The 22,458-nt window shown below is 30.9% G+C and overlaps 1 protein-coding gene across 2 annotated transcripts; it reads left to right on the top strand.

Moving 5' to 3' along the window:
- Window positions 1-15,735: 15,735 nt before the first annotated feature.
- Window positions 15,736-18,129, top strand: LOC116352352. Of its 2 annotated transcripts, XM_031784889.1 has the most exons (6): window positions 15,736-15,892; window positions 15,969-17,007; window positions 17,078-17,289; window positions 17,390-17,601; window positions 17,706-17,781; window positions 17,881-18,129. In XM_031784889.1, exons 1-5 carry the CDS (start codon window positions 15,825-15,827, stop codon window positions 17,747-17,749), a joined length of 1,575 nt encoding a protein of 524 aa, XP_031640749.1. In that variant the 5' UTR covers window positions 15,736-15,824; the 3' UTR covers window positions 17,750-17,781; window positions 17,881-18,129. The 2 variants fall into 2 exon arrangements, with proteins under 2 accessions (XP_031640749.1, XP_031640748.1); XM_031784888.1 differs by lacking the exon at window positions 17,881-18,129 and having other exon boundaries at window positions 17,706-17,850.
- The last annotated feature ends 4,329 nt before the right edge of the window (window positions 18,130-22,458 follow it).

Below are 22,458 nucleotides of genomic sequence, written 5' to 3' on the forward strand. Positions count from 1 at the left end.
TTAACACATACTAGGATATCATCGATACGCACAAACCAATTCATGTGTCACCATGAACTTGACTTGATCTTTTCGGTTTCCATATTTTCAACGCGACAAAATCAATGTAAAAAATATCCAATACATTTAATGGAGCAAAGATAATTTTATTTCCTGTCCATTTGACAATATATGAACTAATCAGATTTGCTTAAGAGCAATTCTATGAGTCAGTCCCACTTCATTTCTCATACTTAAATGTAATTATTTTTATAACTTATGATGTGCAAACATGTCATTCATGTTGAATAGGAAATGGAAAAGTGAAATTGTGGTTGAAGCTCATGTATTTTTATTACATCTCTATTTCTCGTCCAATGTTAATATAATTATTTTTGCCAGGTGTTTCCGTTTCACATTCACCGTTAATTTTTACACTCACGAATAATTTTGTGTCAACTGAATAGCTCGGCCGATTCTCTATAGTTACTTCCACTGAAAATTAAAAAGTAACGAAAATTCACATCAACAAATTTCCTTCAAAAGAAATATACCTAGAAATTGCTTGCTAACGTAAGCTTCCGTATGCTATGTATTTGTTGATGACGTTATGTAATTTGTGTTTGAAGAACTTTTAAATCAGCTCAATATTGCATGCCCATGCTGTCTTTTTGCGCAACTTTGCATTTTATTTTTCTCATATTGACGTTTTATTTTCATTGAATGTTGTTTTTGCGTTCTGAATGCTGTCATCTCTCTAGAATGTCATTATTTTTACATAACAACAAAAGTATAGTCCAAGACATAATTGGGCAGGTTTTGTTTTGTTTATTTGTTGTTGGGCCATTGATAGCTATAGTTGATGCAGTTCAATCAGTAGTATTGAAGAGGAATGGTTTTTTTGATGATATAAGCCCAGGTGCAATTAGTAATTCAATGGGGAATATAAGTTTCAAGAGAGATTTAATAAACGATGCACATTGATAGACAGTATCTCTGTTCCACCTGCTGAACTTGATTGTTTTTTGGAGAAGAATTCTACAGACAAAAAAAATCCTCTTAACAAAATTTTTACATGTTACATTTACAGACTCTTACAACATCATTTACCAAATTCAATTAAAAAAAATACGAAACGTCAGTTTTCAAGTCTTCTCTATCAATTCAATTGAACTTGCACAACTGTGTAGCTGCTTCTGCGCACCTATTTGATTGCTATTTCATCGAAAAATATTAATTAATTTAACAATTTTCATACTTTCAATGTATAAAAATACATACTATCTTTTTGCGAAATGTATATGGCCAACAACTTTATCTCTTTTATGTCAAACTAAATATGTCAAAATAGAAAATACATACTCTCCTTTATAACTTTTCTAATGTGATGTGGGGAGTACGTCCCTTTTGCTATTAACGCATAATCGCCCAAAGACATACTCTCGTTTTGAAATATTTTCAATAGATATTAAATATATCTTAAGATTGGGATTTCAAATATGTTTATTTTATTTCCGAATTTGATAACAATCATGCTTGTAATGCACGAATTTCTCATTTTTAAAATTTCTAATCACCATAGTAAACTCAACTTGTATTAATTCGCATTTTTAAAACGTTGTGTAGCTGACGTATAGGATATTTTTCTTTCAGAAGTTTTACGCAATGGTAACAGCTGAACTGAATGCTTGTTTTGAATGAATGGTTGTCGAAAAATGTCTTCAACTTCAACAAATGAAAATCGGAGAAAGTGAAATGAAGACAATAATATTTTTGTTTGTTGAATGTTTTTGGATGTGTGTGATAAACATCTTCCGTCAAAAATGCAAATAATCTTTTGCAATTGACGGGAAAATGTTGGGTATTTATCACGCTCATTTCCATTAAGATAAATGACTTGTTTAAATTTATTCCCGCTCTTTTTCTTTTTATATTTGAAATGTATTTTGCATTCCTCATCTCAACAATATATATTTGTATGAAGTTAAATCTTCTGAAATGGTAGGCCGTTATGTTGGCTGAACATGTGTTGTTTACAACGCTTCGAAGGCTCTCAGCATATTCTTTGGATTCAATTTATTATTTACAAACTTTTAAATATAAATGCCTTTCATTTTGGCGTGAAAAATTAATAGGAATGTTCCTGGTATCGTCGGGCCATCCATCGAACAGAAATAAATCAATGTTATTGATGTTGAATTTTCTTTCATTTGTTCACAATATGAAAATACATTATTCGATATATTGATAAAAAAAAAATGTCACAACCACAAATCCCATTTTATTGATGCTCTTATTTTCGAGATATCATTTCCAAACCACAAGCACACAATTTTTCATCAATCAGAAAAATAAACTAAACTGAAGAACACATTATATCAGCTTATTGATATAATGCTATAGTCTCAGTTCTTTTATTTATTTCGTTGTGTGAATTAAATTGTTTAATACAGTGTGGATGCCAAGAAAACATGCTTTTGTGTTCTTTCCTTTCTTCTTAACGGAGAACACTTTGAATGCTGCATTTGTGCTGCTCTCTGTCATTTATATGTTCATGCCTATGTATCCCACCTGCTTTATTATGGGAACTTAACTTGTAGGTGGCAGAACCTCTGCATTTTCAAAGCTCATTACATTGTTTTAAATGGGGGTGCAATCAGACCACGCTTCTTATTTTTATAATTGCCACCGTTTTTTTGCTCAAAAAGAACTCAATCTAATTAGAACAAACGAAGGTTTGCTTTGTTTGTAATCGCATTTACTTGAATCTACTTAATTTTTTTATCGGCATTGGTGTTGGTTCTAACTTCTTTGAATTCAATAATATAGATCACGAAAATTAGTTTGTATGCATTCATTTAGTTCCTCGGCAACAAGCACTTCGCGGCTTCTGCTGATGAAATATTTGGTTCTAAATGACAAAAAAAGGTAAATCGATCTAATTAATGTCTCTGAAACAAAAATATATTTGATCGAAAGAAGGAAAAATCACCACGGAGAGTAAGTTCAAGTCGAGCTTTGAGATTTCCATTTGAAGCAATAGAATTGCATTGTGATTTTCATTTTTTTTTTGTGTTATCGAAGCAAACCTCTGCATTTGTAATGAAAAAAGTGTATACAAGAAGTATATAAGAAAGAATAATGCATGAAATGAAAAAAAATACTACGAATGACAAGTTGCCAAATCGATATTCGTTTATTGCCGCTTCTATTGCGTATGGCTGTATCGAATGATTTGTACTAATATACGAATTGATTGAAACAATTAAGCGATACATCGGCTTAAATGCGCAAGAAAATCTCTTCATGCTTCTTTGAATCGCACACACATACATAAAAAAAAAGACTTTCTTTTTCTTGACAAAGTTGTGCTTTTGTTAGATAAAGTGCAATTAGCTTATTTTTCGAATTCATGCACACTCTTATATTATGACGGCTTCTTCGTCCAATAATACCCACAACCAAAAGCTACATGCAATCAAGTATACTTTGAAAACAATAAAAAAAATCGTTCTTGCGCAGAAAACATACTTTGACGAAGTATTTCGTGTATCTCATCAATGTTTCGATTATTATATTGAAAATATATTTAAGAGACATTGAACTTAACTTTTGAGACAGAGATTGAAATGCCAAAGAGCACGAAAAGTAGGAAAAAAACGTCAAAGTTTTTGTAGCATTGCACTACATATTACGAGCGCATCAATGCTGTCAGCAACATCACGAAAGGCAAGAATATTTTGTGCACACGTTTTTCCGGCCCATCAATTCATCGTCTACGCTTTATGCTTAACATAATTCTTGAGAAGATTTTTTCTACTCGATTTTCTTTTTCAAATAAAAAGATAATTTAAGCTGACGTTTTTACTTGGGACTTTGGTTTACCTCATGATTCCATGGGTTTCAAGAGCAACTCTTGAAAACCACTCAAAGGCAATCACTTATTTGTACAACAATTATTTTTTTTTTTGCTTGCTGTGCTATTTAAAACTTTTGTCCGATCATTGAGAAACCAAAAAACAAACGTCGGAATTATCAAGAGAGATTACTAATTTCAATTTGAAAAAAGACAATTGGTATGGGTGAAATAATATTTCTGGTTTTTTTTTTCATAAATCATACAATAATAAATTGGAAAGCACTAAAATTTAAATATTCATATGCATGTGCAATTTATCACATTTCGGTTTTATATTATAGATTTTGAGAGTTAGTGTGAATTAGATTTGAAATTAATGCATGATATTGATGAACTGAAATTTGTTATTTATGTCATTGCAATCTATAGAAGAATTTTGCCATATGTGTCCCATATTCACCATTTGTTCAATTATGCAGAACAACCTTGGTATATGGTGTATCGTCATGCATTTGATGCAATAAGCTGATTATATTCCTCTTACTTTATGCATCTATGGCTTTTTGGCATTACCTAGAGCATTACTCATCGTATTACCATTGAACAGAAAAAAAAAGTTAATACCATCTCAGTTTTTCATATCGTACCAATAGCATGGACCAAATGCCCAAAAACATAACAAAAATGTCAACAAATGCATTAATTTAAATTTACTTTTATTTTTCAAAATGATTTTTCACAAGAGTTATTTTAAATAAATACCCATTCATAGTATATTTTCTTTTTTTTCCTTTAACACCTTGTGGAGCATAGGGCCTCAGATAAGGCTTTCCATCTTCTACGATTGTTGGCTGTGGTCTTAGCTTCGTTCCATGTGATTCCTGCTTCGACTAGCTCATTCATAGTATATAAATCGAATTTATTATTTTGATTAATTTGGTTTTTGCCGATATAGTGTATTTCTTCTCGCTCCTATATGACAATTTTTGACAAAAAAGATTTTATAGATATACAGATGTGCAAATACACGATGGAATTGATGTTTGAATTCGATTTTAATCTCATTAGAAATGTATTAACAAATAACAATTTCAAAAAGAGATCATACTTCGAAATGCAAATCCATTTGAAATACAATTTGTATTTCAATACCACCTCACCTTGTGTCATCTATTCTGAGTCGTTCTTCATGCAATACATATCAAAATACGTCTGAAATAATAACCAACAGATTGTTTATTATATTGCAAATGTATTATTTTCTAAAAGTGGTTATCACCATAGACGTCAAACTTTCAAGAATCCATTTTTGGGAGATGTTACAGTAAAAATATGTTTTGTTAAAGGTTTTTTTAAAAAAGAAGTTTCTCATATTTCGATTAACATACGTTCTTGTACTAAATTCAATATTTCGTAGTAGTATTGCTAATGCAAACATACATTTCGATCTATACTTATGTTATAAACACTTCCAACCGAGTTCGGATTGAACTTCCGTTTTAGTGTACAAATAGAAACACAAAAAAAAATCCAGTTGCCATAACAGATGATAAATCGGCGTAGTTTCTGAAGCAGGCAGATAAATTACGAGTCCAATAAGGTTGAGTGCAATTTTTAATCCAAGCGGAAAGAGGGCGGTGGATAATTGAATTTTCAGTCAAAAACGTTGAATGCAAAAAGAAAACTTGAAAAATGTCATTTTTTTTGTATAAAATGTGCATATTTTTTTATCCCCATCTTAAAATGCGAATATATCATAATGGATAAGTTATTAATGAAAAGAAAATCCTATTCGATTTAGCGATCCGATGCTTATGATTCGTGCAGAAAAACCCCCATATAAATGGAATTTGAAATCGGTTTTAACTGTTCGTTGAATCAGAGCGAGTTCACTGCGAACGATGACAAAATAACTGCTAAAACTTTGTTTGAAAGTAGCAGTTTTTCTTTTTGCTACGTGACCGCCCCGCTAGAAACAAAAAAGAAGCATGTTGCACGTGTACACCCAACGTATTTTAAGACATGCCAGGACTTAAAGTTGAGGATCGTTCAATTGAATGTACACTCCATTTATTCCGTCAATTGTTGTTCAAATCGAAATTTTCTCCATCATTTTTTATTTTCGTTGAGCACAAGTGTCGACACGCAAACAATCATCAAAATGAATTTGTATAGCTTAAATTGTATAAAGTGTTGCATATCTTGCGATTCTGTCTGACACGGTTCAATTTAATTCATATTTCTTTTGCTTTTTCATCGTCTATTTTGTTTTTTATTCGGGTTTTATCCGCGTTTATCTCCCATTTTTTCACTTTTTCACTTCGGTCAATTTTCACAGAGCATATGCTATTAAATCGTGTACTTATGCGACTCCTACAATAAGGTTTTTCCCACCATTTCAGCTGTTTTTATCAGTGATTGCATCTGTTTCATTGGCTGTGTCCAATTTGCATGTGCATTTTCAATTTGCGTTAATATATTCACGTTATGGATGATGTCATGAAAAATATTTTCGATTATATTTTAACACGCCAATAATAATCGAATTTTCCAAACTAAATTCGGGAAATAGATAGTTAAATGCTTTGAACGAGTTAAGTGGCTCTAAATTTGGTACCATCCCACTACGTCTGATTGAGATTTTTATTCAATTGGAAATAAAAATGAACATTATTTCAATTTGGATGCATTCAAACGATAGAATGGATGTTATTGTGTAACTGAAATTGACCATTAGATGTGGATAATGGTACCAAAATGAATTTTGGTTTAGCGAGAAACAGACGGCATCACTTCGCTATACACAAATAAAAATTTGGTCCATATGGTTTTTGGTCGATAAACAATTTCGAATAAAACTTTGTATTGACCGCATGGTTAGTCTGATTCTAAATTAAGAGTCTAAATGAAAACATTCAATGAATGCATGCTCGAGCATAACGTGATCCTCTTAATTGAAGAAAATAACATGACATACACTTGAAAATTGAAATTGAAACTCAAAATATTTTCCGGACACTGACAATGTCAATCATGATTTCATAATGTCTTGGAAAAGCTGTTGTTTTATAAAACTAAAGCGAAAAATCACTGGTTTTTTCATGTTCAACTGTATACATCATGATATTTAATATATTTAAACACTTGTTTCACGTCGCTTGGATCAGACAGTTATTCATTCACATAGAATTGCATGTTAAAACATCGATATTACTACCAACAATAATTCGTATTGAAGTAAATGTCAAAACAACATTTTCCCAGTAGAAAAATACTTGTAAATAGTTTGTTTGAATAGTAGCAACCTCAGGATATTTTATGCAAAAAATGAATAGCAACTCATAAAGCTATGGTCACAATACAACAGTGCGGATTGCCATAAGGAATTTTGCGCTTTTGCACTCACTTGGCCCACTATGATACATAGAGAATGTCATCTGCAGATTTTTCATAAACTTGTTTGCATTATGTTCTACATTTTAGATTCAATGTAATTTCATAGATCGACTACGATACAAAATTGCTAGAAATTCATCCGAGCATTATCAAAACAATCATAAAGTCTTCGATTCATTGTGAATATGAAATACAACTGCATTTCATTGTGTCCGTTTTGTGTAAATAAGCGCAATGGAAATACAATTGCCAATATACAAACTGCGTCTTGTTCAATCAATTTTGTGTGCTTCCTTTACATGGCCTCTCTACCAGAAGATGAAAAATACATCAAAAATATTCATTTAAATTACGAAACAATTGAGATTGAATAAATTATAATTGGTGTGAAAAGTGAAAAAAATCGATTTAATTTTTAAAAAAATGTTTACGTGTCATATCATAATGATCTAAAGTCGATGCAAAAACACCGAGGGCATCAATGCCATTTGCAAAAATGAATATATCAATCGAAAGCAGACAAATTTAAATTAATTATTTTATGATTGCAGGCAATATTTTTCAAACAATGTGGTTTTGAATGCACGCAACAATTCCAAAGTTTCAATGAATTCGCTGAAAAATCTATATGAATTTGATTCTCTCTCTATTGGAATTTGAGAGTTTCTAAAAATGCTGATAGTTTTTAATAAACTCCACTTTATGCACGTATTTGTAGTTAGATAGGGAATATGCCATTAATTCTGTGCGTTTATTCATTCGTAAGCACGTTCAAACTTATTAGTGGCCATATAATTAATTTCAATGACAATTTTGTGGTTTTCTAGGGGGTAGACACAAGAATTTTTAATGAAAAAAAAATGTTTATTAAAGATTTTTCAAGATATTTGATTGGCAAAGATTGGTGAAAATTGGCGAAATTTAAAATGACAATGCCAATTCATGATAGTGTCTACCCCCATATGATTTGCCATTGAAACGTTTGAAATATAAATCGCAAAATTCTCCTATTTTCTCTCTGTCTCTGTTTCATCCTTCCCGGGGCGACATTTTTGTTGCGATTTTTATGCACATATGCACGTTGTCACACGGGAACATTTTTTATCGCTGGAATATTTTGCCAATTTTTCAGTTGAACAAACAGCCATGAATACCTGATGGATGTGACACACGCACTTTGAAAATTGTCAGAGAATATTGTATATGTTATAAACACTGTAGCACGAAAATCAAATGGCCATAACATTTTTAATGTCTGGTTTTGTTTTTTAACAAAAAGTGATGCAACAGATGACAGAGTACCACAATGTATTTTTTTTATTTTGCAGCATTTGTAAAAAAAAAGAAGAAAATTTCGGGAGAAATGGACGAACATTTTTCAAAAATCGAAATTAAATTTTGGTCATTTTCAAGTTTTAAAAATTCTCAACTTCTGATGATTGATACGACCCGGACTTTGCTCATATAATTTCACGCGTGTATTTCGGTATGAGAAGCGTTCATTTATTCTTGTGTCGAATCATTACCATCGTTGTCAAATCGTGTGGTAAATAGCGCGCTTACCCAACGAAAAAGTGTCGAAAATTGAATTTTTATCTTACGTTTTTGTCATATACGCGTATCTACGAATTTATGTGAATATCTAATATACAATTTTACATATGAATGCTTTTTCTACTTACTCTAGTATTTTTTTTGATGCAAATATTCTTTTCTCTCATTTTTTTTGCGTTGGAAATTTGTTCACACATTTATCATTCGTACAATTTTAATATGTAATGTAAAAGCAGATGAATTATCTGAGATGATAAAATTTCCCTTTCCATTTATTGTTTGTTATGTTTCAAATATAGAGACTAGGCTAGTCAATATAATGTAAATTTCTTGTACTGTTTGAGTGGTCGATAATTTTATAACTTACTATAAAAACGACAGCAGCAACAAAAGAAATCTCCGAAGAAATGATGTACGCATCTATATCGAGACATGATTTTTTCATCAAGCGAATTACCTGTTCGCATTATTCGTTCGAGTTTTTTTTTCGAATATTGTATAATTTTTTTTATATATGTTCTATTTGTATGGCCTTGGTGATGTGTAATGGACATTTTCACACCGCTGCACTGGATCCCTGTGCTCAAGACCATTTGTGAATGGAATAAACATTTGTCCGTAATTGATACCGGTTCACTTCAATGTTTATGTGTGAAAATGCTGAATAAAATAGCATAAACGAGAATATCGATGTAAATGTATTATTATCTGAAAACGATTAATATGTCACTCATATCCCACACTCGTTGCATTGTTTACATTGCTCATGTTACCGTCAACATTTACACAGATAAATAAAAAGAGCACGTACAACCACTTCAATCAATTCACATTTACACATGTCGAAAACACCTTCGTTGCTCCCTATCTATCTTGTTACAAGCAGGTCAGCAATTTTTTTTTCTCATCAAATATTCCATGATTAGTTTTGATACAATATTAACGATACATAGATACGAATGTTGTGTCATTTCACTTTAAATGATTTTGCAATTTTCAGAACTAATGTGTATTCTTGTACAATGTCAGAATTGATTTCATCAAATATTGCTGAGCACTTTTGAACCGTTTGAAACTTTGAAACTTTGTATACCAACGGTAAACTATAATAAATAACTGATTTTAATGATAGCTTAACCCAGTTTCATGATAATGTTTCACCTTTACGTCAAATACCGTGCAACAAAAATATCAATCATTTCGAATACATAATGTATTTTACATTTGATGCCAAAGAACGTTCTTCTGAAAGCATGCGTCGGAGAAATTTCTCGTGATTATTTGTGTAACTATTTAAAACACATCTCGAGCGACGTATCCAGTTCACATGTTAAATGGCCTTTAATCATAATTTGATCAGCTTCTCGAGGAGCAAGAGAAGATTCTTCTCTTTTGAATGTTTGATATTCCGGATTGGTTTGGACATTTTCTAGAAAGCCGATTAAAGCAAATCAAATTGTTAAAAAAACAAAGACATCCCACAATGTTTTACAAACATTCTTTTAAATGTCCAAATGACATTGAATTTTTTTCCCCAAAACCATTGTCGTTTCGCAGAAATGTTTCGACGTCAAATTAAAATGTCGTTGAAGTTTTCAATGTGATTTGTTTTTCTTGTTAGCCGCCAGCCAGAAAAATCCACATTAAACACTGAATAAGCTATATACACATGGAAAATGTTACTGTTCTTTCAATAATTTCTAATTTGATTTACTGTGTTGAAATAAATTCCTAAATTCGTCGGCCTTATTTATTTTGCCAGCTTCATAATCCAATTATCGTCTTTTTGGCATTGTAAAATATGGTGCCGAAATTGTACTAGACAATTGATTTATGTTAAAGTAATTAATGTTCAACCACACAACATCATAAAAATATTACATAAACACACACTAGTACATAATTTATACATTTCTCATGGAAACAAAATCGCTGAATCTACGCTTGAAATTTGTGTATGCGTGTTTATTCGGCGGCATCCATTTTTAAAGTTGAACATTTTGTGGATAAAGTCAACTGTCTGCATATTCATGGTTTAAGCATATTCGTCCCGCAGTACAATGCAATGGTCATGAATTCCACGAAAAGAAAAGTGATAGACAGTGAGAAAAGATAACTGAAAAACTCCGTTCTGTTTATCAAATGGCAATGATAACATATAAACGACAACAAGTATGCAACAATAATAAAGTATATGATAAAATTTTTAAAGATATAGATATGTGTATGCCATTGCATGGCATGGCAAATAAAATGAAAGAAATGGCTTTCACTGAAAAACCATGAACAAATAAACACAAGTGTATTTGGTTTCGATTGAACTTTGTGATTGAATGTCGAAAACATATGATATCATCCATTCATGAGATTGTGCAAAGATATTCTAGAGTATATGTGCGATTCCTTTGAATCACAATAGTCACAACACACACACCATCCACCCACATGCTTATAAGGAGTAAGTTATATTTGATATTTGTTCCCAGTATCCGTTATTACGTCAATCGGATAAAGAAAATGGTAACAGTGGAACGACTGAACTTTCAATTCAATTTTATCTAGCATTTTGAAATATCCTACATATTTTTTTTTTTTGATTGATTCCGACCACACAACGAATATTCTTTTCCCTAGATCACGATATACTTTCAATTCTATAAATGTGTATTGTGAAAAATTAATTGCTCTTTGAATATTTCAATTGAAATTCATAAAAAATGCGTTTTCAGGCAAGACCGGGATTAAATCCGAAAGATAAGCGTTAAGAAAACTGAAATATTAAATTGGAAAACTGAAATATTAAATTGAAATCGAATGTGCTCTGAAAAAAATACAATACATATGGAAAATTTCAAAGTAATCATGTAAATCATACACCCACGTGAAACTGTGAATGCACACTTTCATTTTGGTAGTTAAGATGTCTACATTCAGTCTACATTCAGAGAAAACGTTCTTTTACCATTTGTTATTGTGCTAAAATTCAACAAAAGATTTTTGACGTAAATGTGTATCAATTGATAGTATAATTTATTTTACCATCTGCAAAGATGTTTTTAGTTTCAGAGTACACATATGATATTCGTACAATTTAGCAAATGTTTAAATTAATTTTAACAATGGCTGTAAGTGCCAGAGTATCTGGAAAAGATTTTTTATAATTAAAGCAAAACATATGAAGTTTCCGTCACACTCAGCTGCCAGTGGTGCTACTGCAATGGAAATGTTTTAATTGCATTTTCATTTTATATAGAGTATATCAGATGTCTTGGAAATTAGAATGGCAACGAACTGAACATTACACGTACAACAATTTGAAATGAAGTGATGGAACATTTACTTGCCAGAGTGGAAATCATGAATGTGAGTAATAAAGAGAGAGAGAGAGAGAGAGAGAGAGAGAAAGTAAGAAATAAAACATATAAATCTATTCGATAAGGAGACACGCATGTTTCCATGCAAAAGTGATTTTGATCATTAGTAGCACCATCAAAAGTAAGCTGAGATGAACACATGGAAGATACTTGCATAATTAATGAACCATAATGATTAAATTAACTGTCGAACTCTATCACTTCCTTTCTCTCTCTCTCTCTCTCTCGCTTTCTCAATCTCTCTCACCTTATAACACATGTTGTAGACGTTTTGTAAAACTTCATTATACGTTCACAGAGCTTTATTCAATCTGACTTTGTGTACGTGTGGCAACATTTCCGTTTGTGCATATCAAAAATGTGTTCACAAACATAAATGTGTATCATCAAACTGGTGAACCTTTCATTATTTCCATTCCAGTATTTTTTTGGTACTGCCTGATATGAATGCGTTTCATATTTTTTTCATGTATATAGGCATCATGCAAAGTGTATTGATGCATTTGCATAAATTATAAATGTCACTTGAATTAATCCCAATTTATAATGTGACATTTTGAGATGAAAATTCTGTTTCAAAAAAAAATTAAACTCATTTGTTCGCGAATGGATTGCACACTGACTAATGAAATAGTGAGGCAATTCGTCTTTCTTGCAATATTTCGCTTGTTATTTGACGAACCATGTGAAATTAAATGACATTATAATAGTTGAAGTCATACATTTTGAATATGTAGAACGGCGATAATTTTAACATTTCACTTCATAAGTTTTCATGGTTGCCACAACTTCATTGGATAACATCCGAAAGCGTAGAATAATGACCTTTTTTGCTTTGGCACACCGTTAAATAACTCAAAGCTAATTTTAATGAAATTTCAGAATTTCATTTCGCATTTTACACTGAATAATGTGCAAACATTTATTTGATTCCATTAGAACTGAATATAACAGTCAGCATTTCAAACATTTTATTTAAATGCCGAGGTACGATGACATATGCAATTTCACGGTGCAGTTTTCTTTATGGCGAATTTAAAACAAATTTGGGCAAAATGACTTTTCACATGAATTCCATTCAACGAGCTAATTACCATCTATACCCAGAAAACTGATTATGAGTATGTCCACTTTACATGATCTATGAAGTAAATGGAGGACAATTATATCCATTCTAAAGCAAAAAAAAAACGGGGACGCACTAACAAAGTAGAGAATATCCATTTGAAAACATAACGTTAACATTACCAAAATATCCCTTTTATCATTCAAACAAATACATTCCTCTCAATTCTCCATTTAGTTTATATCGTTTCCGTATGTCGTCACCATCGTCGCAGCAGGTAAAACTTGAAAATCGCCCTCCGGGGAGTAAAAGAACATTTCAATTTGACAAACTGTTGCCCACACTGTATGCACCTGACAAATAAATAAGAATTGGAGGTTAAAAAGAAAAGATGGTATGAAAACGTTCAAAATATCAAATAACGCTTAAAAATTTTAGAGCATTTTGATGTCAGAAAATGTAATGTTAAAAAAAATCTTCGATTCAAGCAGACATTGAATTCGGCTCATTTAACTTGAGCCCAAAATGAAATGATGATGATAAAAGTAGCAATAATGCCAATAATTCAAAAGCCGCGAATAAATAGATAAAATCAATTATTCATCTAACCGTCTACCGTACACAAAAAAAATAAGAAGTAGAGAAGAATATTTAAAGATAACAATAAACAACGAGCCGCGTGGTTTGAGCAAAAAAAGGGAAGAATTTCCTGCACTGCTGCCAAGATTTATTATCAAAATGAAATCTTCGTTGTAAACGAATGAATTTTTGGAATTCAACGTATTTATACTCGATTGCAGTAGAGGATACCCTTGAAAATGGGTAGAACGAACGGCGAATGATGAGATTATGAGCTAATGGATAAATCTAATTTACACTCGAAATTTGTTTGGAGTCGGGTCAACGAATTTCTCCTCGTAAGCAAAAGATGCACGAAATATCAACGACCATTTCTTTTTCCACAATTGCGACCAAAGATAACTGTCATCACATCGCCGCGAATGTAAATTTCATTTCCGCATCGTCTGCATTAAAAAAAAAAATCCGACCCATTTGTGAATTATAATGTGTCATTGAATTCGACATGCCATGGTGAATATTTTATTTGGTTTGGCACAATTATAATATTTAACAGGGGAAATAAAAATTGCCAAAGAAAATGTTGACCGTTGATGCGTGCGGTACATGTTGCAATCGGTTGTGTTGACTTCTTTTTAAACGTGAAAAAAAAAATGACTTGTAACATCTAAACCGAGGCTGTCAGGGATATTTATCACGTAATCATTTGGTATAGCAGTATGGAAGGGAGTCGAAATGAATTGAATACAATACGACACAAAAAAAACTTCCCTCATCCACAAAACTGACTGGCCTCCAATTATTTAAATAATGAAAATGAAATATTTTATCATTGCGACACCATTCACGCACACTGTGAAAATGACAATGAAACAGGAATCGAGATAACTGACCAAACCCAATGCTTTTTACTGAAAATAACCAAACCAAATCCCATTACATCGTATACAAGTGACGTGGTTTTGGCTATATCCCGCAAATAAATTTACCATGAAATTGAAATGAATTGAAATTGGTTGTATCAAAAGTTCTATACGTGAGCCGACAAAAAAATGTTTGTACGGTTTTTATTCAATATTTTTTTTTTCATTCGCGTACAAATATTATTGATGATATTATCAATCACAAAATAACAACAAATTCTTTGGAAATACATTCTAGGGCCACTTGTAAACAAATTTATTGAAGAGATCCCATTAACGGATTTTGCAGTACTTGAATTCAATCACATATTTATCTCTTTTTTCCCCACTTTTATTCAACAAATGATAACGATTCGAGCAACAGTGCGTGTATATTGCACACATGGTGCATAAATAAAAGGAAACGACTTTTTTCCATCAAAATCAGCTCCACTTAATAATTCAACTATCAAGAAACGCAAAACATATTGCTCAAAACAATGTATCGCATTCTCAAAACTTGAAAGGATTTGGTCCGCGAATGCGTTACGATGCGTTTTCAATGTTTTTCATCTCTTGCACAAGCGCGTTTCACCAAACTGGCAATTCTGTAACTAGCCAAGAAAAAAATATGGATAATTCAACTTGTTGAAAGAAAATACATGTAAATTGTAAATTGGATTGCTTGTTTCAAGAATTCGGCTCAGTTCTCCAAAATTACTTCATATTGAATGTTGAAGTGGATTTATAAATTATCCCAGTGAAAATAATCATTACAAATTGACAAAAACAAAAAGATTCAACAACTGTTAGCGACACAAAATTAGTTAACAAGATTTTCGATGGAATGTGATTCTCCTGAATTTATATGTCATTCTGTTCAGCTAAAACCTTTTTGCTGAAAGTTCAATTCAAAGCTTCTGCTTGATGTTGCTTACAGCCGTTATAAGGTTTTCATCAAACTGTACAACTGCCAGCGGCTGCTGTTGCTTGTTTGTGTTGATTCTGACATTCGTACACGTGCAGTGCAGTAAATGTGACTGACATTTGAATCAGTCTCGTTTTGTTTTATTTTAAAGTTATTTAACTCAAAAAATCAGCTCAAAATCACTGCAATGAATAGAAGTGTAATGGATTTCGATGACGAAAATGTAATCAGTCGTGTTGCACCATGGAAAAATAAGTAAGTAAATAAAATGTCTAAAAACTGACAATCTAACCATTAAATCACACATATTTTCCATGTTTGACATTTTCAGAGAGGAATTTGATATGGTGTACGATTGGTTATTTGGATCAAATAGTAATGATGAAAGCAAAAAATTGGCATTATATCGTATTAAGTTATGGAAAATGCGTCGAGGCAATTTAACACCGGCCAGTATTTTAAGTACATTGTCAATATTAAATGTACAATTGAAGGATAAATTGGAGCGTCGATTTTCTGACGATGAACTAAGATCAATGTATTCAAATGCATTCACTCGATTTATAAATTATATGTCATCAATAATGCGTAGCAATCGTGTACAATCAATGTATTCAACGGCTCGTGAATTGGGCATCGAACCGTTTTTAGTTGATTTACGGCATTTATGTGCACATGGTCAGGTGCTGCCATCATTGGATATTTTACGTCGAACAACCGTATACTGTATGAATTGGATGCGTGAATTTTATTGGGAACGTGAACGAAATTTCATCACCGATGCCATGGTGCACGATGTTCATTTGAAGAGTTCATTGGAATTGAAAACATCAATTGGTGATTGGTTCGATTTGTATGATACGGCAACGGAAGCATTGATTCTTGGCTGTAAAAATATTGACGATTTAACAAATATATTGCCAGATCAACGGCTTAATCATGCATCGATCGAACGATTACAACAATTTTCCGAACAATTTCGTAATAATAAACTAACATTCATTGCAAATAAATCCATAAATATGTTGGCATTGCTATCAAATAGTAATGAAAGGGATCGTGGCGATGCCGAAATCTACTGTGATGTTTTATTTGAATGTCAGTATTTTATGAAACGTTCGGCTGAACATTATAAAACGTCAAACAAAGATGAAAAATCCAAATTTATCGGAATTCATCAAAATCTATTTCGTATGCTTGCCATTTGTGATTTTATCAACACCCTTTTTATGCGAATGCTCAACATTTGTGAAGATGAATTGGAGGATGAATATTTAAAAAAGGCCGCCAGTTTTTGGACCAACGAAATTGCAACCGGATTTTTAGTTTTCAAAGAATTTAAAATGCTGTATAAAATGAAACGGGAAAAGGTAACATTTCATTCAACAAAAAAAAATCGCAATAATTTGGTTTTTCTTAAATTTTCATTGTTAATTGCAGAATTCCAAATTTGATGTGGATATGGCACCAATTAACACAGACATTATGACCGATGACATTAAAAAGATCTACAAAGAGCTCGGTGTTAATTATCGTGGCACACTAATCTTTGGCGATACAGTTCGGCGCCCATGGTCGCTTCAATTTGACTGTGACTTCCTCATCGAACGTTCCACAAACATCAATGAATATACGGTCGATATTGTTAAAAAGTAAGTCTTATTTCCATCTGTCCATACCATTGTTTATTTTAATTTTCATTCAAGTGTTTATTTTCCAAGCGCATAATGTTTCTTCATTCCTGTTCACTAGGTGTGTTCAACTTATTGAGCCGGCTTTAAATAAAACTCAAACCAAATATATTGAACGATTGCTTGCCATCTATTTGGATGAAGATACCTCAATGATCGATCAAACAATTCAAGATGATAAAATCCATACATTAGAAGACTACACGCCAAATAATGTAATTCAAACGACTGAAGCGCCAAATGCGGAAGCATCGATTTGGAGACAAACACCAGGTAAACTTTATGACCGTTCAAATTATATTCAATCCCATTTCTTGATTATATTATTATCATACTGTTTTTGTCTAATCAATTAAATGTCTCGTTTAAATTTGCAGACGGTCTCAACTGGAAATCGTGTCCCATTGGCAGCTTCCCATAGCAATAATCATTTTATATATAAACACATTGAATGTTTGTGCCAATTTTTTTTTGTATAATGATGATAATAGATATTTATTTCGAATATTTTAATTGAAATTAAATCAAAATAAATAATTAAATGCATTTCAGTCAGTTATTCAATGATGGCCTCAGCACATACAGATAAACTTGGATTTGAAGTATCCTTCAGAGATAACAGTCGCATATAGATTCACATAAAAACGTCATTGTTTCATTTGACCGAATGAAAAATTATATGAACAATTATGTCTAGATGATATGCTTCATTAAATGAACTTGAAACAAAAAACTCGATTTCAATGATCGAACTTTGTAACCTTTTTTTACTGTAAATTTAGGATGTATTTTTATACGACTCGCGACTTCTGTTGAAATAAAAATAAATCAATTTAATCTATAGATTATTTAATGAGTGTTTTTTTTTGTTGGTGTTTTATGATTCGAAATGAACTTGACATTGAAATCGAACATAAAGAAGATATTGTGTTTCATGCACTAGTTGATTGAAAAATGTGTTTTCTTTTTCTGGAAATGTTTAAATTCTTACGAAAACACAGACATACCTCAGTACCTAAAGCATTGACTTACCATATACCGCTCAAGTTGCTTTGTTGAAGCACGCCTTTTTAAGTACGATGGCAAAGGACATCATTCGAAGAAAGAAGACCAATTGAATCAGTGAAGAAATGGTTAAAATCAAAGCAGACAGGAGAAATGAAGATGAACTCGGGCATATAGTTTTTTTTTAAAGAAAAACATACAATCGCTTTAATAGTGCAATTTATATTATATTTGTAAACAAAAATGGAGGCGATTTTTAAATGTAAATAAGTAAACTTACAAATAAATATTGATTTTCTTTGCTCTCCACTGTACCACACAATGCACAATGAGTGGAAGCCAAAAAATAAATATTATCATAAAAACGAATCCAACGGATTACATTTCATCCTTCTTCTTCTTCATCATCAGATTGTTTTCATACATTTTCAATTTGTTAATTCAACATTCTCACTGTCAATCAATTCTGTTTGTATTTACCTCATCGCAATTAACTTTAAAACTTAATCATAAAACAATAAAATAAATGATTAATTGTTATCAATGTTATGTATATATATTTATAATAATGTAAAAATAATACGTTCAGAATTCTCACAAATCCATGATTTTTGTTTGTTTTCTTGTTGTTTTGTTGCGACAATTCGAATAATAAAAAACGAAATGATTATCATACATTCTTACACTTAACATAGTTTGATCGTTACATATGCATTACAATTTTGTTTTTTTTTGTGTTTATTTTTTGTTTTGTTTAATTTCGTTTTTTAATTCAGCATTATTTTAGGGTTTTGTTTTTTAGTTGTTCATTTTTTGTGTGTTTTTTTTTTTGTTTGTTTAATTCAAATGTTTTTAATTTTCTAATACATTTATGCTATTACAATAACACAAAAAAAAATATTTTACCATCAAAATTGTATCCTATACTCTTGTTTTTCTCAAGATTTTTTGTTGTTTCATTAGCAAATCTTTTTGACATGGTTTTTATTTTAAATTTATTTATTCATTTATTTAAATATATTATGTATATATATATGATTTGATTATACCATCAATAAATATCATTGCACAGTTTGGTATAATCCTTAATAAGGAGGAATAAAATAGTCATTATTTTGAAATGAAATTAATTTTTGTTAATCTTTCTTTTTCATTTTGTAATTTTGAAGAACAACATTTGTTCATATTTAATCTATAGAAACCGGTGCCAAATATATTTGCCCGCTGCAAAATGTGAAATTGAAAAGAAACCAAAATCGTCGAGCGTTGACTCTTCTCTTTCACGAATTGTTTGGATTTGAAAATCACGAATTTACTAAAAAAAAATGGTATCGATATAAGTTATGCATTTAAAATTTATTGCTTTTGCAAAAAAAAAGAGAGAAAATGATGATAAAATAAACTGACGGCTGTGGAGGAATTCGATCAATCATTAGCTTAACGCAGTAATTCACCGAGTTAGAATCGAGTAAGGTTGATTTTGATTTTTTGGCATCAACCCTTTCAATATTTCATACTTCGAATCCCGGCGAATGAAACGAAAAGTAAACGATTGCTGGTAATCATATTGACTTGTAAATTTTGTCACAATTTTTGATCCCTTCAAAATTGAGACCGTATATATTTATATATTTATTTATTTTTTTATCGAGAAAAAGAAAAACGATTTATCTACGAAATATTTGACGGGAGGGCAAATTTTACATTTGTTTTCGACGAATATTTATATGCAAATAATGGTGTATAAGTGATAATATATATCGTATTTTTAGTGTAATAATTTATATTTTTATTTATCAATCATTTTATGTATCGATTTAACTAAATTTTGACGACATTCTTCACAATTTTTTGTTTTCATTCGAATCCATAGGGTTTTTTTACTTTATGTGTAACAATTTGATTTTTTGTCCGTTTCTTATTTCGGGGAAGAAGAGCGGAGGTCAATGAGCTGGGACAATTGTTTTCAGAATTTTGAGATAGATAGAAAAATGGCCGAGAAAAACAAAATGAAAGTAGAAACAATTCCATTACGATAAAGTATGACTATATAATTCATCAATTTAACATATATCATTTTGCTCACCACGTTTCTTTATATCTTTTAAAAAGATTGTTTTGTTTATGTCTTCTTATTATTCAATAGAATCATTACATAACGTTAAATAATAATAATAATAACAATACAGTAGTTCCGTATTAAATCAAAAGTGTGCACATTGAATCAAACATCTCCGGACCGCCTCGTCAGCGGTAGACAATTTTTTTTATTTATTTTATTTACATGAGACAACGTAATCGTTGATCCATACGTTTGGCGATCAGAAGATGTTCGATTCAATGATGATTCTTTGTTGAACTTGGAATTGCTGAACAATAAGTAAAAACAACTTAAAAAATAACACAAAAAAAAATATTATACAAATTTTACAAATTATTACATAAGGAAAAATAATATTAATAATGATAATAAAGAGAAAAAACATTGAATGAACTATTTATTTAACAAGTGTCATTTTAAAAGTAAAAACTAATTTGTATACTTTTCTTTTTCATTTATGTGTTTCTTTTTTTTTGTTTTTAAATTATTTGTTGTATCCATGTTGTAACCACATGCGAGAACATCATTGCCATGATGATGCTTCTGTGCAATTAGTGTAACCGGTCAGTATCAGTTGGACAAATGTGAGTTGGCACGAACGAGATTTTGTTTTTGTTCTTTTTCGTTCCGGCCAGCAATCGAATGAGTTTATCAGTTGGTAATGTTTATTTTTCTCTTTTATTATTCATTCTATTTTCCGTTTTATTTTACCAACAACTTCAAATACAAAACGGAAAAATCAAAATAAGAATAGATATAGAGATAAAATAAATAAAACCTTTTCCAAGGAAGGCAGTGCAGGTGCATTAACTGAATATATATGTTTGGATATATTTCTTTTTCTTTTCTTTCGATCATACATATGAATAATTATTATTGAAATGAATTGCACAACAGAATAAAAAAAAAAAATGAAAACAAAACAAACAGTCAACAGAAGAATTCTATGAATAATCACATAAAATCAAATCAAGTGAAGAGAGCCAAACGACATACTCAAATCAATCGACTTTTGAATCGAACAATATAGTAAGGCGCCAATCAGATGGAACTATTCAATAGAAATTCATTTTGTTTGATAATAAACGGAAGATGTTTTACACTTTTTGTTTAGCTTGCTACATGTTACTTTAAGTTCCTAATCAAAGTATACTACAGAAAACTAACGCTTTATTGCTTCATTCAAAACTCAAAGAAAATCGATGCCATGAAAAATGTGACAAAGTCCTGTTTGTGGCTGGGAAATTATGGTGCTGTTACAAAAGTATGAATTTCAATTCGCTTTCGTTAAAAATAATTTATAATTTCAAACTGTCTCTGAAGAACAATGATGTTTCTTTAATCAAACTATCTTTTATCGTTTCATTTATTTCCATTTGGATTGGAAAGGACACGTGAAAACTTGCGATCGATCTGTGCTTATCTCATGATAGCAATATCCGCAGCACACATTTCAAAACGACAATCGAAAACAAAAATTAAAATTGAAAAAAAAAAAAATGAATATTATTTAGCAAATATCTTTGATTGAGATAAATATGTAATATAGAACCCTATGTTAAAAACTAATATAACATTAATTTTTGTATAATTAAATGTGTGATCGTTTATATCATCAAATAATTCATACACCTAGGTTTTGGTTGATTTTGAAATATAATTTGTTTAAAATATCATGAAAGTTTATTGTTATTAGAATTTGTCATAATAGAATTTATTATGTGTTACATATATCCATTCTATTCAGGTTCGAAGTGACATACTTTCATGTGTACCACATTGACAGCCATGCTAAACTTCTAATCAAAGAATGTTTTTCCCAATGTGAAGTTGCTGGGTAATTTGCGTTTAATGATGTTATCAAAGTTTCTTTATTTTAGGTCATATCTAACAATGCGGTCCAGACACTTTTTTGAACGGGAGGTTTTTCAAAAAACAAAACAGAGAAAAAAAATATTTATAAACTCACACTAGCTAGATACTTTATACAAGGATGCTGCATGTATGTCTATGTTTATAAAAAA

This window comes from Contarinia nasturtii, unplaced genomic scaffold (genome assembly GCF_009176525.2).
Source record: "Contarinia nasturtii isolate CC-2019 unplaced genomic scaffold, AAFC_CNas_1.1 Cnas_scaffold_187, whole genome shotgun sequence".
NCBI lineage: Eukaryota > Metazoa > Arthropoda > Insecta > Diptera > Cecidomyiidae > Contarinia > Contarinia nasturtii.

Excerpts from the sequence above, each read along its gene's own strand:
- LOC116352352 (XM_031784889.1), top strand. The coding sequence starts at position 15,825 with ATGAATAGAAGTGTAATGGATTTCGATGACGAAAATGTAATCAGTCGT. Across the intron at positions 15,893-15,968 it reads GTTGCACCATGGAAAAATAA|AGAGGAATTTGATATGGTGT; the intron begins GTAAGTAAATAA and ends TGACATTTTCAG. Across the intron at positions 17,602-17,705 it reads GATTTGGAGACAAACACCAG|ACGGTCTCAACTGGAAATCG; the intron begins GTAAACTTTATG and ends TTAAATTTGCAG.